Source organism: Procambarus clarkii, chromosome 49 (genome assembly GCF_040958095.1).
Source record: "Procambarus clarkii isolate CNS0578487 chromosome 49, FALCON_Pclarkii_2.0, whole genome shotgun sequence".
NCBI classification, from domain to species: Eukaryota; Metazoa; Arthropoda; class Malacostraca; order Decapoda; family Cambaridae; genus Procambarus; species Procambarus clarkii.
Genome location: NC_091198.1, coordinates 18361283 through 18376702, shown reverse-complemented (window position 1 = coordinate 18376702; position 15420 = coordinate 18361283). Strand labels below are relative to the sequence as shown.

Below are 15420 nucleotides of genomic sequence, written 5' to 3'. Positions count from 1 at the left end.
TACAGTTTTTTGTCGGATTTTTGGCCATTTGAGCATAAAAGTTATTATATATCTTGCCATGGGTCCCAAGAAAGCCAGTGGTAAGGTTCAACCTAAGAAAATAGTTGAGTAGAGGCAGTAGGGGATGTCCCTTCCTCATTAAGAAAATGTGTGAAGTATGGGAAGAACTGCAAAGTTTTGTTGAAAAAATCACCCAGATAAAGCTGTAGCAGGCCATTGCATTGACCTTTTAAATGACAATGTGATGATTTACTACAGACAAGTGTTGCAAAGAAGGGAAAATCAATCTTCAATGGATTGTTTCGTTGAGAAAATCAAGCAGTGAGCCACAACTAGGACCTAGTGGTATGCAGGCAAAACGTGCCAGAGAGTGCACTCCAGAAAAATCTTCACTGCCTGATATTATAATGGAAGGGGACTCCCCTTCCAAACAGTAACACCTCTCCTCCTCCCTGCTCACCATCTTCCATATGCCAACAGGAGTCATCAGCAAGGCTAAGTAATAACTTGAACATACTTTTGTAGTGTAGATTTGGATGAATTGGGTATAAAATTTAGTTTGAAGTGAAGTTTTTGGGTAGTCAGGAATGGATTAATTCATTTCCCATTATTTCTTATGGGGAAATTAAATTCGGTTTACGCGTTTCCGGGTTATGAGCTGTCTCCAGGAACGGATTAAACTCTTAAACCGAGGTACCCCTATACTGTGTTATAATTAATGAGCTGATGCTGCATAAAGGTGTCCAAAGATTGGAGTATAGTATTGTATTGTGAAGTATACTTCAGAAAGGGCTGGTCTGCCTACCTAATGTTCTTCAAAGTCTTACAGGATACTGTTTTGTCCCCAATTTTGTTGATCTTTAAACATTCTTAATTTCTTTTAGTGCAATTACAGTGGAACCTCGATTCAATGAACCTTGATTTGGAGAATCTCCGGTTAGAACACTCGCTTTCCATGCGGGGTTTACTCACCCGATTCAATGAACAAGAGTTTGCTGAAGCAGGGATGTGTGGATTTGCTTAGGATGTTGGGACCAAGGTCATGGATGGAGGCAACATTACAAGAAATAGTTGGGGCCTTGGGAAGGCCACTGAGCATATTTAAAACCTGCGTCTTTTTTATTTCCAGTTGCAAAAAATTTTGTTCAGTAAAAATTCAGTTTGCACAGTTCCTTCTCAAGAAGGAACTGTGCTTTTTTCCTTAAACAGTGTAGGATGTAATCACAGTGACTGGGGCCATTTAAGGGTTAGAGATCTTGATAGGGTTATGACTTTATTAAAGTTTCTGCTCGAACAAGAGAAAGCTTATATTTAGCGTTACTTTCAGGGTGAAGACATGACATTCAGAAAGCATGAGCATTGTGTGTAATTTTGATTACAGTGTCAGATTTTGTTCTCATAGTGCTTGTTTTTTTTAGCTACATGTGATTTTTGCAGGTTGCACCGCATGAAGGGGTGGAATTGAACAAGAGTGAATGTAAAGCATTTAATATTGAAATGGATGAGTACCACCCAAAAGCAACCCGCACCCTCTTCATAGGAAACTTGGACAAGGATGTTACGGTAGAAGAACTCGAGAAACATTTTAAGCGATTTGGTGAAATTATTGTGAGTATGATTGTTGGATTATCTGACTTATGTTTCTTGACTCCTTTTGTCAGTATCATATGAGTTATAAGAATGATTTTATTTTAAATGTATGGATTACGAGTAAAGCTCGTTTACATGAAAGGAAATTCAAGTTCCATCATACACACACTCCCAGGAACTCCTTATCAATGGCATTTGAGTTGTAGTGTTTAAGTAGAACTAATGTTATTAATCAGTTTGTTTATTGCTTCTGTGTTAAGTCTTGCATAAACAATTTGGTAATTGTGGATTTTGTCAGTAACTAAATTCCTTGTACATTGCTATCTTTTACAGGAGATTAATATCATGCAGAAAAATATACCAGGTTATGCCCTGTGTCAATATTCGAACATCCGATCAGTGGTATGGGCAATGAGACAGATGGACGGAGAGTATTTGGGGACTAAACACATTAAGCTATTCTTTGCTATAGTCAAGCCGACTGATTGTGTTTGGATCGAAGGTGTACCTAAAACGGTGACAGAAGGGCAGCTATGTGAACAGTTTTCTCAATTCGGCCCAGTCATTCGCACAGTCATTGACAGGAGAAAGGAACATGCTCTCATTTTTTATGAAACTGTAAGTACAAACACATTGTAATTTAAGCATTCTCCCAGTAATTTAAGCATTCTCCCTATACCTTAAATTCGATCCCTGCCTCCACCGGGGATTGAACCCGGAACCTTAGGACTACGAATCTGAAGCGCTGTCCACTCGGCTGTCAGGCCCCACTCACTCAGCTGTCAGACTCCCCTGACAGGCTAGCCCCAAGCATCTGAACCCCCCCCCCCCCCTGCCTTGAACAGGGGGGGTTCAAGGAATTGAATTCAGTATCAATATTGAATTGATGTTGGAGGAAACTCAGAGCGTTAACAATACGCCAGAATCAGAAATGTTTGTGAATACAGTACAGTATAGCAATACAGTATTGGTAATTCTTGGTCAAAAGTCAGGGCAAAAAGTTTTAATTAAATTAAGATTTTTATTAGTTTGTAGTCGTGTAGTGTTTCAAAAGGAAAGCATTGATATCCAGTACAATTCATTGATATGCATTTATTCATTTAAATGCCCTTAATATTGATTTATCATTATTATGTAATTGTTTAAATGTACATACCTGTGTTTAGTACAGTATTGTAGCATATCTGGCTTTTAGAACTTAATGTTAACACGGTTATAAACTTGTCTTTTTCTCAGGTAAGCCACGCAGATTCAGCAGTAAATGAAATGCGTGGTCAGGTGCTGAATGGCAGAAAGTTACAGATTGACTTTGCTACTCAAAAGAATCAAGATTTCTTTGTTGAACATCATTACAAATGCGGGCGTCCAACATCATCAGACAAGTCTCGGCAACAAAGAGTATTAGAAAAGTAAGATTTTTTCCCTAACTGTGCTTAAATTATCTTCAGTTATTTGACGGTTGTGAAATATTTCATGACCTGTATAATAATACTTCTTCACATCAATAAGTGTGGTTATATGGTCCTCTGATGAATGGTTCTCCGATGGTTGGATGATTGTTCGTTGGGTGGTTCTCTAAGGATAGTATTCTGATGGTTGGAAGGTTCTATGATAGCTGTATGATTTTAATAATCATGATTTTGGATGGTTTTCTGAGATTTTTCTTATTGTTGAATGGTTCTCTGATGGATGGTTCTTATGGGTGCTAAATTATTGGGACCATCTCAAAGAAAAAAAAAATATTAATCAATTTAAAATTAACCCTCTGTCAGTGGCTTTTACAGAATGGTCATGTCGCCTATGCACAAAAAAAAAAAGCATTATAGAATTATTAATTTGTATGCAAAATGTAAGAAAAACAAGAAAATGAGTGAATATTTATCGTTTCACTGGGTGGAGGTGCTTAGGAATGTTGCGCAGTGATTGTGTCCGAGACCTGTTAATACCCGGTGCTCGCAGTGGACGTGTCTTGAGACCTGTTAACACCCAGTGCTCGCAGTGAACGTGTCTTGAGACCTGTTAACACCCGGTGCTTGCAGTGAACGTGTCTTGAGACCTGTTAACACCTGGTGCTCGCAGTGAACGTGTCTTGAGACCTGTTAACACACGATGCTTGCAGTGAACGTGCTGAGACCTGTCAACACCCGGTGCTCGACTTTGCAGACACTTCCTGTTTTATCCTTGGATGTTTCACTGATTTTCACTTGTTTCTCTTTATTTACAAGTGTGTGTTGTATGAATTGTGATTTATAAAGTTATTCAACACAATTGTTTCAATAACATATGTTTCAATTGATGATTGGTTTACCTGGTATACTCCATTACAACCATAGAGAATAGTGAACATAATATACAATGATATTTGGCTCTGGACGATGACATGTGACCTAATTGGCACCATATGGGCGAGAGTATAGATAGAAAGGCTTAAGCCACCAATGTGGTGTACACACATGACAGTTGGCTCCTCTTAGTACACATAACTGTGAAATGGTAGCAGGATTGTTGTTCATGGGCCAAGGTAAACTCCATTACATTCGTATTTAAACCTTTTATATCCTTATTTGCATCGTGTGTGTAAAACCTAGACAATAGTTCCTTAAATTGTCAATTGACAATTACTGCATTACTCCGTGAATCAACATGTGACGATGACTGCTGCCCAAGGTAGATAATAGATACAAATTTAATGTACCACATAAAAATAATTCTCTATTTTGTTACATAATACAGTAGTGAAAATCTGTTCACAGAGTTACCATATAATAAGGAATATCTGTACTGCACACACTAATTGTATACAGACCATGACTTTGTAACTATATTAAAATCAGCCTGTCAATCATTACAATATTTTATGCTTTGCAACTGTTCCAGATGTGTTGAGGAACAGCAGTTCTCTCATGTCGTCATTTTTGCCAATGAGCGGTATAGGCATCTCTTTAAGAAACTTGAATCTCCTCAGGTGAGTACTCTTAGGCTAACTTGCACCTTTCAACTATATTAAGTGCTGTGATATTTCTAACAATACTCCATTACCTCTCATTACATTCAGCACTGAAACGGCAGCTATGGTGTAGAGGGAGAATATTTGTTTACATTTAATAACTTGCTGCTGTCTGTTTTGCTTTGCTCTACGTTCTGCTGTTTTTTTTATGGTGAGGGTAATCACGTATTCTCTGATCTCTCTCTACCTCTGTTAGGGAGGGGGGGGGAATAGGTTTTGGCCTCTGGTACCTGGTAGGATTTTATTGACTCAAGGAGCTGGTGTGACTTGATAGATTGTGAGCTAGCATAAAATAGGTAGTAAAAAGGTACAAAATTGTAGGTACAGGTAGTAAAATCGTAAAGAGGTAAAAAATAGGCAGTAAATAGGTACCTGGGAGTTAGTCAGCTGTCATGGGCTGCTTCCTGGGGGTGGAGGCCTGGGCGAGGACCGGGCCGCGGGGACATTAAGCCCCGAAATCATCTCAAGATAACCTCAAGATAGCCAAGCAGCAGCTTAGTGACTACAGGGAGCCACCGAAGTTCCTCAAGAAAGAGACTTCATTACATTCAACATTGGTTTTGTTGCACAAAGTTGAGGTGATAATTTTGAAAATAGCTGCACATTGAGAGTTAAATCCCAGGCATGCTCAGAAAGGTTTTTTGTTAGCAGGCAGCTCTAGCAAGGGTCCTTGCTTTATCCCTCATTTGTTTTTGTGTTTGGAGGATGAATTGTTTGCACTGTGGAGTGGGGTCCCCTGGTATAGAGGCATTTGGCCCTCTTTTGGTTCTTCATTTGCCTCCCTGTATCCTATTGCCCAAACAACACACTAGAAAGTGAAGGGACGACGACGTTTCGGTCTGTCCTGGACCATTCTAAAGTTGATTGTGAGAATGGTCCAGGACGGACCGAAACGTCGTCGTCCCTTCGCTTTCTATTGTGTGGTTTGGTCAACATATTTCAGCCACGTTATTGCGACTCCTCGTCTCCCTGTATCCTGTAGTGGACATAGGTAGTTTTCTCAATAATTTGGTAGTTTAGAGTGGTATTCATTGTGTTTAGTAACACAAGGAATTGGCATCCCTTATTGCTTGGTGAGGGGTGTTGAGAGAGCTGTTTCACTGTATGAAGTTGTATTGGTTTATTCATTGTTTACATTTAATACCACATCATTATTAAGAGTACTTGTCCTTATCTCTGCTACCTAATGATGTGGCTAGACTATTTCCAAAGGTACTTATCATGGTGGTGTGAAGGTTCTTGGCCTCTTGACAGTGTTTTGTTTGGATCCTGGCTGTTCACCTGGGAAACAGTCGAGGGTGATTTTGTCTTAATGTATTATGTATGTATTTACTGTATTCTTTCTTTTCACACCAAAAACCTTATGGTGCTAGAAAATTTATTTATCGGGCATCCCTTTTCAAACATCTTTTCTAAATAAGATGTAACTATTTTTACTTGTATATTCAACTGTTTCTTTTATTGCAGGTGACTGTAATCATGGAGGATAACCTGAATTTTACCAGCATCCCTCAAGTAGTACGCCGCAGTTTGAATCACACAACTAGAAATGCGTTATGGCTATTACCATTGGGTATTTATAGTTTTGTTCAATTCCACATCTGTAATAGTTGTGGAGATAATGGATGTTTGCATCCCATATCAAGCATTAGATATGTTGGCAACACTGATACACCCTCAGAAAATGAAATTTACAGTCGCGTATCTGACATAATAACAAACGTTAATAATTTGAAGGATCGTGTGCAAAAGGAATTGGGGCCCAATGGTAAGGCATTGTTGGTGCCACTAATACCAGTTTCAGTTGTATGTGAAGAGGCTTTTATAAATCATAAAGATTTGCACCATGCAGTCTCCAAAAATTCTGCTTATGTTATCAGCCATTCAGATGTGCTTATTTTGAAGACTCTTTACAATAAGCTTAGTGAAACTTGGTGTAGTTCATTTATTGAAGGAATGGTTGACAGATTTTCGTCTATGATGACCGATTTTGTGATTATGAACCAAAATACAAAATTTGTGTCTATTGAAAGCAATAAGAATTTTAGATATTTGACTTATCCATGGATAAGTATGATGAAAGATGTGATAAAATTGGCTCTATCAAATCTTCATGAAGAATGTGTTGGTAGCATTGAAACTGGTGAAAGGTTGAGTCCCTCTGTTACTGCGGTGCCAGGTACTACTAACCAGGTTCTTGTGCCATTGCTGGACAAATCTGGACAGTCTCAAAATGAAATAAAGCCTCTTTTCAAAGATGTTGTTGTTGTTGGTGATGAATGCCACTTCAATCACCTGGTTAAATTAAGTAAACATTTACCAATACATTTTGTTTATAAAAATATATGTCTTGATGAAGCTGGTCTGAATACCATCCTTGATTACCAGATAGTGTGGCCCTCTCAAGCTCTCTGGTTTATTCTCTTAGAGGTGTCTCAAGTAGCTACATCTGTAGAGCTCGTGCCCAAGTGTGTCGTTTCCAAGTGTCGGATTCCATTGAGGAGCTTCAGTCTTAAATACCCACAGGCTGTTGACGATGGTGCGAGCACTACCAGTGAGAGTATTGCTGATGGTGTCATTTGCCAGGCTAAAGAATTTGCGTGCCGTGTAGCAGAACATTTAGGAGAAGACTCTGCAATATTTTTGGCACCTCTTTGCCCATCGTCATTGACTGGGGGAGATACTCCAATCACACATCACCATGACTACTTACACGCCATCTGTCATGGTGATCCTGCTCTACGTATAGTTAAAGGCAAACGTGAAGAGTGGGAAAAATATTGTAGTGATGTTAGAAACAAGTGGTTATCAATGCTCATTGAGAGCATGTTGAGCTTCCCAGAACCACTCCGCATAATGAATACATATTTAAAATCTAAAGATAAAATTGTGCTGTTTAGAAATACTGCAAAAAAGCAAAATGAAATCCCATTGGCACACAGAGCATGGAATGGTGTCATCAAGGATCTGGTGGTATACTTTGCCAATGCCAAAATGGAAGATGTACAAGAAGGCTCTCCAGCATCCTCATCTATTTCCTCTCAGGATGTTGTAGGTAAGTCTCAGGAGTTGTGTTGTTAATGTCTTAAGAAGGGTAACAAAATATGTAGTTTGTTACCTGTAATTGTGAACTGTAATTGTGTTGTGTACCTTATCTCAATAAAAATGCATACTTGTATTAAAGCTAGCCATTTAGCTGTAGATCATATATTTGTATTAAAGCTAACCCTCAAAAATAAATATATAACCTATCTGTAGGTCTTTTATTTTTCAATTATATAATTTTCCTTAAGACCATTAATACTGTAAGAGAAAATCTGGATGCTGTGTGAAGGGATGGAAGGCCCACCTGTGGTTGGTTGATACCTGGTTGATGGGGTTCTAGGAATTCTTCTACTACGGGCCAGGTTTGATTTGTGAGAGTTTGGTTTACCAGGCTGTTGCTTGGAGCGTCCCGCAGGCCCACATATCCACCACATCCTGGTTGGTGTGGCACTCCTTGGAGGAAACAATCTAGTTTCCTCTTGAAGATGTCTACGGTTGTTCCGGCAATATTTCTTATGCTCGCTGGGAAAGCGAGCTCGCTGCTCGCTGTGATTTTATTGTGTATTAATACTGCAATAGTAGGTATGGGAATGTGTGTTTAGTGATCTATTCTTTATGCGTATTGTACCTGATAATACGTATTCATTCTGACAAAAGTTTTCTTTTATTGTGGTTTTTTAATTGACAGTGGTCAGGCAATATCTGGAGAATACCTTTGCATGTTGTTTTGAAGGTTTTTGCACCTGCATACAGGGACGATCGCTATTGCTGTTGGGCCATGAGTGCCTCTTCACTCTGATCCTTGATATCAGAGGAAGGGCTTGTTTATCCCCTGCACTACGCACCTGTTTATTACTGACAACCCCGTGGTGCTCACTAAACAAATCTGAACAAATTATTTGTTCTTTTGACATTGTTAATTAGCATCCAGGAAGCACAAAAATTCAAGTAAAAAGTCTCTCTTGCGGTTTAGCTGCTGTGGCCAAGATTTTTTTTTTTTTTTTTTTTGAGGCATTATGCCGCACAGGGAAGTTCAGTGGTTTCTTGTACAGTATTTTGCACTGCCTGTCCAGACACAGTGGAAGGGTTAAATACTTGACGTGCAACTAATATTTCCCACACTCGCTAGTTCCTTTAAATTTACACAAATTGCTGCTGCATAGATACACTGAAAATGTGTATTGGCATATCTGTTGATAATGTGAGTCATGCACTTAACAAGTATGTAATTGCCTCAGTGCCATTACAGGATGAGAGCTACGCTCGTGGTTCCCCTATCTTCCCAGTACTGTTTCCTTTTATTTCATACGATGCTTTAAAACTACTGTACTGACATTTTTGGCCTCCACTGCCACCATACTTGTTCCAACCGTCTACCACGCTACCCTCTACTGCTATCGTCTACCGCTCAAAAAAAAAAAAAAACTTTTTTGGGCAGCTTTGTTTCCTTAGCTTGAGCCTATACCTTCTTGTTCTTGAGGTTGCAAAGTTATTTATATATATCCATACAATATGTAAAAATTTCATTCATTTTGAATGAAACTTTCCTTAGAAATTGCTGAAAACTGGTGCACATGTCTGAACATTCAAGTGACCAACATTTTATGAATATTTAAGTGTATATCTTGTATAAAATTGCCAGTTCTTTCTCGAAAATATTACTTGTTTTGTTACAATCTCAATAAATTTACTTGGAGGAAATTCCAGACTGTTTTCCATTGCAGCTACATCTTTCTTGACCATTTATTTAACTTGAGCTATGGTACTTATATTCTGCTTTGTCAGTATTCCAGAGGAACCTCTGTCCATCACGTGTTTTCATGACCTTATTTGACCTGACCTTAAACTTTGACCCGCCAAACACACACCGAAACTACGACGTTGGTACAACGTTCGAACAAGTTTTAACACTTCCTAACCAGTTATAACAACCAATATAGCAAGTTGTAACAACGTTCTAATTCGTTATAAACACGTTAAGCCAAGATGTAACAACTTTATTACAAGTTGTAACAAGCGAGAAAATAGACAGTTTTGGTTTGTGTTTCCAGGGGACTGCTTATGCAACATTATGCTCTCTTACTTTGACCTTACTTGGTTTTTATTTTACAGATCTAAAATGTGGGGAATCTTCATCGGTAACAACAATTGCTTCCGATTTGGCTGCCTTAAATACAGAATGTAGCAAAGTTGGTGGATCTTGTATGCAAGACTTGAAGAAAACTTCAGTAAAAGTCAGATGTCCAAAACCTTATGTGGAGGAGTTGGAGAGCACTTCATCTAAGAGGAAATTAGTCTCTCCTGACACATCGTCAGAGAAACCTTCCCTCAAGTTATCACCAGGCCCCTCTGTCAAGCCCTCGGCTAAGTTCCCGGCAGAGCCCTCTGTCAAGTTTCCAGCTAAGTCCTCGATGGACCCTCCTAAAGTTCAAGCAGGTCCTTGTGCCAAAAAGCCAGAAAACCCTTCCAAAAAGTTCAAAATATCTCCTGTCAAGTTCCCAAAGAAATATCCAGAGCTGCCTAAAGATTCCCATCCCATATCAACAAAATCTCTTGAAGTGTTTTCAAAACCAGGCATATTCAGCGGCAGAAAGAGAGAAAACTTTGGCGATAAGCATTGTATAAAAGCTCCATCCAAAGTTCACCCAATCTCTATTGACAAGTTGTCAGCAGGGAGTGGCAAACAACTAATAATATCATTAAATCAGTCAATAGAAACCACCAAGCAACCAGCACAATCTGTTGATAAAGTTTTAGAAAAACCTACCAACCAACTATCAGAAAATAAGAAGACAATAAAACTAACCAGGAATCTAGAAGAACCTACAAAGAAGCCAGAAGAACCTGCTATGAAGCCAGAAGAGCCTACTAAACAACTCGTAGAGCATGACAAAATGGTTGTCCAGCTTTCAGTAGAACTTAACCAACATTCTACAGGATCAGCAAAAAAGTCTGTGCAACTTGCCAAGCAACCAGTTAAGCCTCTCGGTCAGTTATCTGAACTTGAAAGGAAGCAAATGGAACTTGAAATGCAACTGACAGAACCTCCCAAGCAACTAGTAGAAACTGATGTGAACCCAATGAAGCATACAAGCCAAACAGCAGAACCTACAACGAAGCCAATAGGACCAACAAAGCAACGATCAGAACATACAAAGAATCTAGTAGAACTAACTAGACAAGTATCAAGACCTACAAAGAAGCCAATAAAACTTTCAAGACAACCTCTCATACAATTAACAACTTCTATGAAGGCAATTGAGTGTACTCAAAATCTGCAAGAAACTAATAAGAATGATGGGAAACTTGGCAAGCAACTAATGGACCCTCCAGTACACAAGATGGTCATACTGTCACAAGAGGCAGGAGTTGTGACCAGACAAGTTGATTTGTCTGATCAGTTAACAGAGCCTAGTAACAAGCTATTACAACATACCAAACAACCTGTCAAGCCGTCTGCCGGGCAGCCTGCCGGGGAGCCAGTCGGGCCATCTGCCGGGGAGCCTGTTAGGCCGTCTGCCGGGGAGCCTGTTGAGGAGCCTGCCAGGCCATATGCCGGGAAACCTATCGAGGAGCCTGCCAGGCTGTCTGCCGGGGAGCCTGTTGAGGAGCCTGTCGGGCCGTCTGCCGAGGAGCCTGTTGGGCTGTCTGCCGGGCCGTCTGCCAGGGATCCTATTGAGGAGCCTATCGGGTCATCTGCCGAGGAACCTGTCGGGTCGTCTGCCGAGGAGACTGTTGGGCCGTCTGCCAAGGAGCCTGTCGGGCCATCTGCCAAAAAGACTATTGGGGCGTCTGCTGAAGAGCCTGTTGAGGAGCCTGCAGGGCCGTCTGCTGAGGAACCTGTCAGGGCGTCTGTTAAGGAGCCTGCAGGGCCACCTGCTGAGGAGCCTGTCGGGCCATCTACCAAAGAGCCTGTTAAGGAGCCTGTCGGGCCGTCTGCCGAGGAGCCTGTTGAGGAGCCTGCAGGGCCATCTGTTGAGGAGCCTGCAGGGCCATCTGTTGAGGAGCCTGTCGGGCCGTCTGCCGAGGAACCTGTTAGGCCATCTGCCGAAGAGCCTGTTGAGGAGCCTGCAGGGCTGTCTGCCGAGGAGCCTGCCGGGGCGTCTGCTGAGGAGCCTGTCGGGCCGTCTGCTGAGGAGCCTGCAGGGCCGTCTGCCGAGGAGCCTGTCGGGCCGTCTGCCGAGGAGCCTGTTGGGCCGTCTGCTGAAGAGCCTGTTGAGGAGCCTGCAGGGTTGTCTGCCGAGGAGCCTGTCGGGGCATCTGCTGAGGAGCCTGCAGGGCCATCTCCCGAGGAGCCTGCAGGGCTGTCTGCCGAGGAGCCTGGAGGGGCGTCTGCCGAGGAGCCTGGAGGGCCGTCTGCTAAGGAGGCTGCAGGGCTGTCTGCCGAGGAGCCTGTCGGGGCATTTGCTGAGGAGCCTGCAGGGCCGTCTGCTGAGGAGGCTGCAGGGCCGTCTGCCAAGGAGCCTGTTGGGGCGTCTGCTAAGGAGGCTGCAGGGCCGTCTGCCGAGGAGCCTGTCGGGGCGTCTGCTGAAGAGCCTGTCGGGGCGTCTGCTAAGGAGCCTGCAGGGCCGTCTGCCGAGGAGCCTGTCGGGGCGTCTGCTAAGGAGCCTGCAGGGCTGTCTGCCGAGGAGCCTATCGGGGCGTCTGCTAAGGAGCCTGCAGGGCCGTCTGCCGAGGAGCCTGTCGGGCCATCTGCCGAGAAGCCTGTTGGGGCGTCTGCTAAGGAGGCTGCAGGGCCGTCTGCCGAGGAGCCTGTCGGGGCGTCTGCTAAGGAGGCTGCAGGGCCCTCTGCTGAGGAGCCTGTCGGGGCGTCTGCCAGGCTGACTGCTGGGGAACCTGTTGAGGAGCCTGCCGAGGTGTATGCTGAGAAGCCTGCTGGGGCATCTGCCACGGAACCTGTTGAGGAACCTATCACCACGTCTGCCGAGGAGGCTATCAGGATATCTTCCAAGGAACCTGCTGGGGCGTCTGCCAAGGAGCCTGCTGGGGCGCCTTCTGAGGAGCCTGCTGGGGCGCCTGCAAACGAGCCAGCCGGGCCGTCTGCCGGGGAACTTGTTGAGGAGGCTGCCAGGGCGCCTGCTGGAGCATCTGCCAAGGAGGCTGCCGGGGCACCTGTTGGGGCGTCTGCCAAGGAGCCTGCTGGGGTGTCTGCCGAGGAGCCTGCTGGGGTGTCTGCCGAGGAGCCTGCTGGGGTGTCTGCCGAGGACCCTGCCAGGGTGTCTACCAAGGAGCCTGCCGGGCCACCTGCCGGGGTGTCTGCTGAGGAGCCTGCCGGGGTGTCTGCTGAGGAGCCTGCCGGGGTGTCTGTTAAGGAGCCTGCCGGGGTGTCTGCTAAGGAGCCTGCCAGGGTGTCTGCTGAGAAGCCTGCCGGGGAACCTGTTGAGGAGCCTGCCAGGGAACCTGTTGAGGAGCCTGCCGGGGCGTCTGCCGAGGAGCCTGCCGGGGCGTCTGCCGAGGAGCCTGCCGGGGCGTCTGCCGAGGAGCCTGCCGGGGCGTCTGCCGAGGAGCCTGCCGGGGCGTCTGCTGAGGAGCCTGCCGGGGTGTCTGCTGAGGAGCTTGCCGGGGTGTCTGTTAAGGAGCCTGCCGGGGTGTCTGCTAAGGTGCCTGCTAGGGTGTCTGCTGAGAAGCCTGCCGGGGAACCTGTTGAGGAGCCTGCCAGGGAACCTGTTGAGGAGCCTGCCGGGGCGTCTGCCGAGGAGCCTGCCGGGGCGTCTGCCGAGGAGCCTGCCGGGGCGTCTGCCGAGGAGCCTGCCGGGGCGTCTGCCGAGGAGCCTGCCGGGGCGTCTGCCGAGGAGCCTGCCGGGGCGTCTGCCGAGGAGCCTGCCGGGGCGTCATCCGGGGCGTCTGCCAAGGAACCTGACGGGGAGCCCGCCTCACTGGGTGCCGAAGAGCCCGCCGCGCTGGGTGCCGAAGAGTCTGCCACACTGGGTGCCGAGCAACCAAGAGAACTGCCCACTAAACATCTAGTAGGATTTGCTGGAATCCAATCGGGAACTATTACAAGACAGCAAGCAGCTCCTCTCAAGCAGCCTTCAAACTACTTTAGTAAGCAGCAAGGAGAACATACTGAGCAATCTGGAGATATTGAGAAGCAGTCTACAGAGTCAATTTCAAAGAAAGAAACAGATGTTTCTGTCAAGCAATCAGGACAATCACATACCACACAATCATGGCCTGTTAAACAATTATCTGAGCTGGTCAAGCAACCAGAAGAAACTGTAAAGCAACTTGTGGAACCCTTCAAACCATTGGTGGGAGAATTTTCTGTTAGGCAACCATTAGAAACCTCTGCCAAAACACATCCAGAAGCCACTGCCAAACAACTGCTAGAATTAACTACAACACCTGTACCAGAATCATATTCCAGACAGCCATTGGTAATGTCAGACAAGCAGTTGCCACAGCCATTTACAGAGAGATTACCAGAGGCAGCCGAGAAACCAAAATTATGCCAGGAGAGTTCTCATGTGAAATCAGCTTTCGAATGTAAATTAGATCCGATAAATAAATTGCACATTAAAATGGGACATAATAGTAATGTTGGCAAAAGTGTTTGTAGTAGCAAGTCTTCAGGTACAAAAGAAAAAGGTGTGGTAAAAGGCAATAATAGAACACTGAACACTGGAGTCAGTAGTACTTGTAAGGAAGTCACTCATATGAATGTTGAACAAAATTTGTCCTCGAGTAATACATGCACAGTCATTGAAAACAGTCTAGTTGAGGATGATCGTTCTGCAATTTCTGGATGTGTGCGAGGAAAGGATGTAAGCATTTCTAACTTGAAACATAATGAAGATAATGTAAAGACTTTGCACCAAAAAAATGCAATCACAGATCTTGTTACCAAATCCAAGAGAGAAGAATCGGTGGAAGAACACGAGAGAGAGCTGGGACTCTCAAATGTGCGATCAGAAAAGGCTGGTTCTACTGTCATTAAAAAAGGTAATGAAGACAATGTTAAGATATGTGATACGGTGCGGGTTACGAAGAAAGTGTTGCACCATGCCACCTTTAGACCCAAGCCTCACTTTAGAGAAGATATTATAGTAAGGGCTTCAAACATATCGGACTTGATTCCAATATCGGTTATCCATGAAGTATTTGAAGAGTGTGGTGCATGCAGCCCTGGAAAATTTGATGGAGGTAAGCTTTTGTTGATCACACTAATACTGTATGTCGGTAAATGCACGTTACTTTTTTTTACTAAACTTATTTACTGATTTAATTTATTTACATATTTATTTAATGGCACTTATTTACTGATTTATTTAAATTGTTTACTGATATTTTACTTAAGTAACAGTAAATGCACATTACCTATTTGTAAATCAAAAGCTGTATAGGTCCTTTTACAGAGTAACACATTATCACATTAGGAATAATTTTCTGCTCTTTTTCATGAAATAGTGATGATCGCTTTAATTTAACTTGACACATTTAGCTTTTCTGTTTTTTTTTGTACCATTTCTGTATGATGGGGGGGGGGGGAGGCTAAGCAATGGAGGGTTTATGGAGTGGGCAGTTGAGTATGGACTGTCAGTAACACTCACCCTTGCCAGTCCCAACTGTCAGTAACACTCACCCTTGCCAGTCCCAACTGTCAGTAACACTCACCCTTGCCAGTCCCAACTGTCGGTAACACTCCCCCTTGCCAGTCCCAACTGTCAGTAACACTCACCCTTGCCAGTCCCAACTGTCAGTAACACTCACCCTTGCCAGTCCCAACTGTCAGTAACACTCACCCTTGCCAGTCCCAACTGTCGGTAACACTCACCCTT

General features: G+C 43.8%; 1 protein-coding gene across 1 annotated transcript in view; it reads left to right on the top strand.

Moving 5' to 3' along the window:
* The window catches only part of LOC123763147 (pneumococcal serine-rich repeat protein), a 58334-nt gene that overhangs the window by 18093 nt on the left and 24821 nt on the right, over window positions 1–15420 (top strand). The window contains exons 4-9 of the mRNA XM_045750108.2: window positions 1438–1608; window positions 1924–2208; window positions 2827–2999; window positions 4468–4555; window positions 6065–7652; window positions 9755–14785. Coding sequence (XP_045606064.2) covers window positions 1438–1608; window positions 1924–2208; window positions 2827–2999; window positions 4468–4555; window positions 6065–7652; window positions 9755–14785 — 7336 coding nt within the window. The remainder of the gene's footprint in view (window positions 1–1437; window positions 1609–1923; window positions 2209–2826; window positions 3000–4467; window positions 4556–6064; window positions 7653–9754; window positions 14786–15420) is intronic.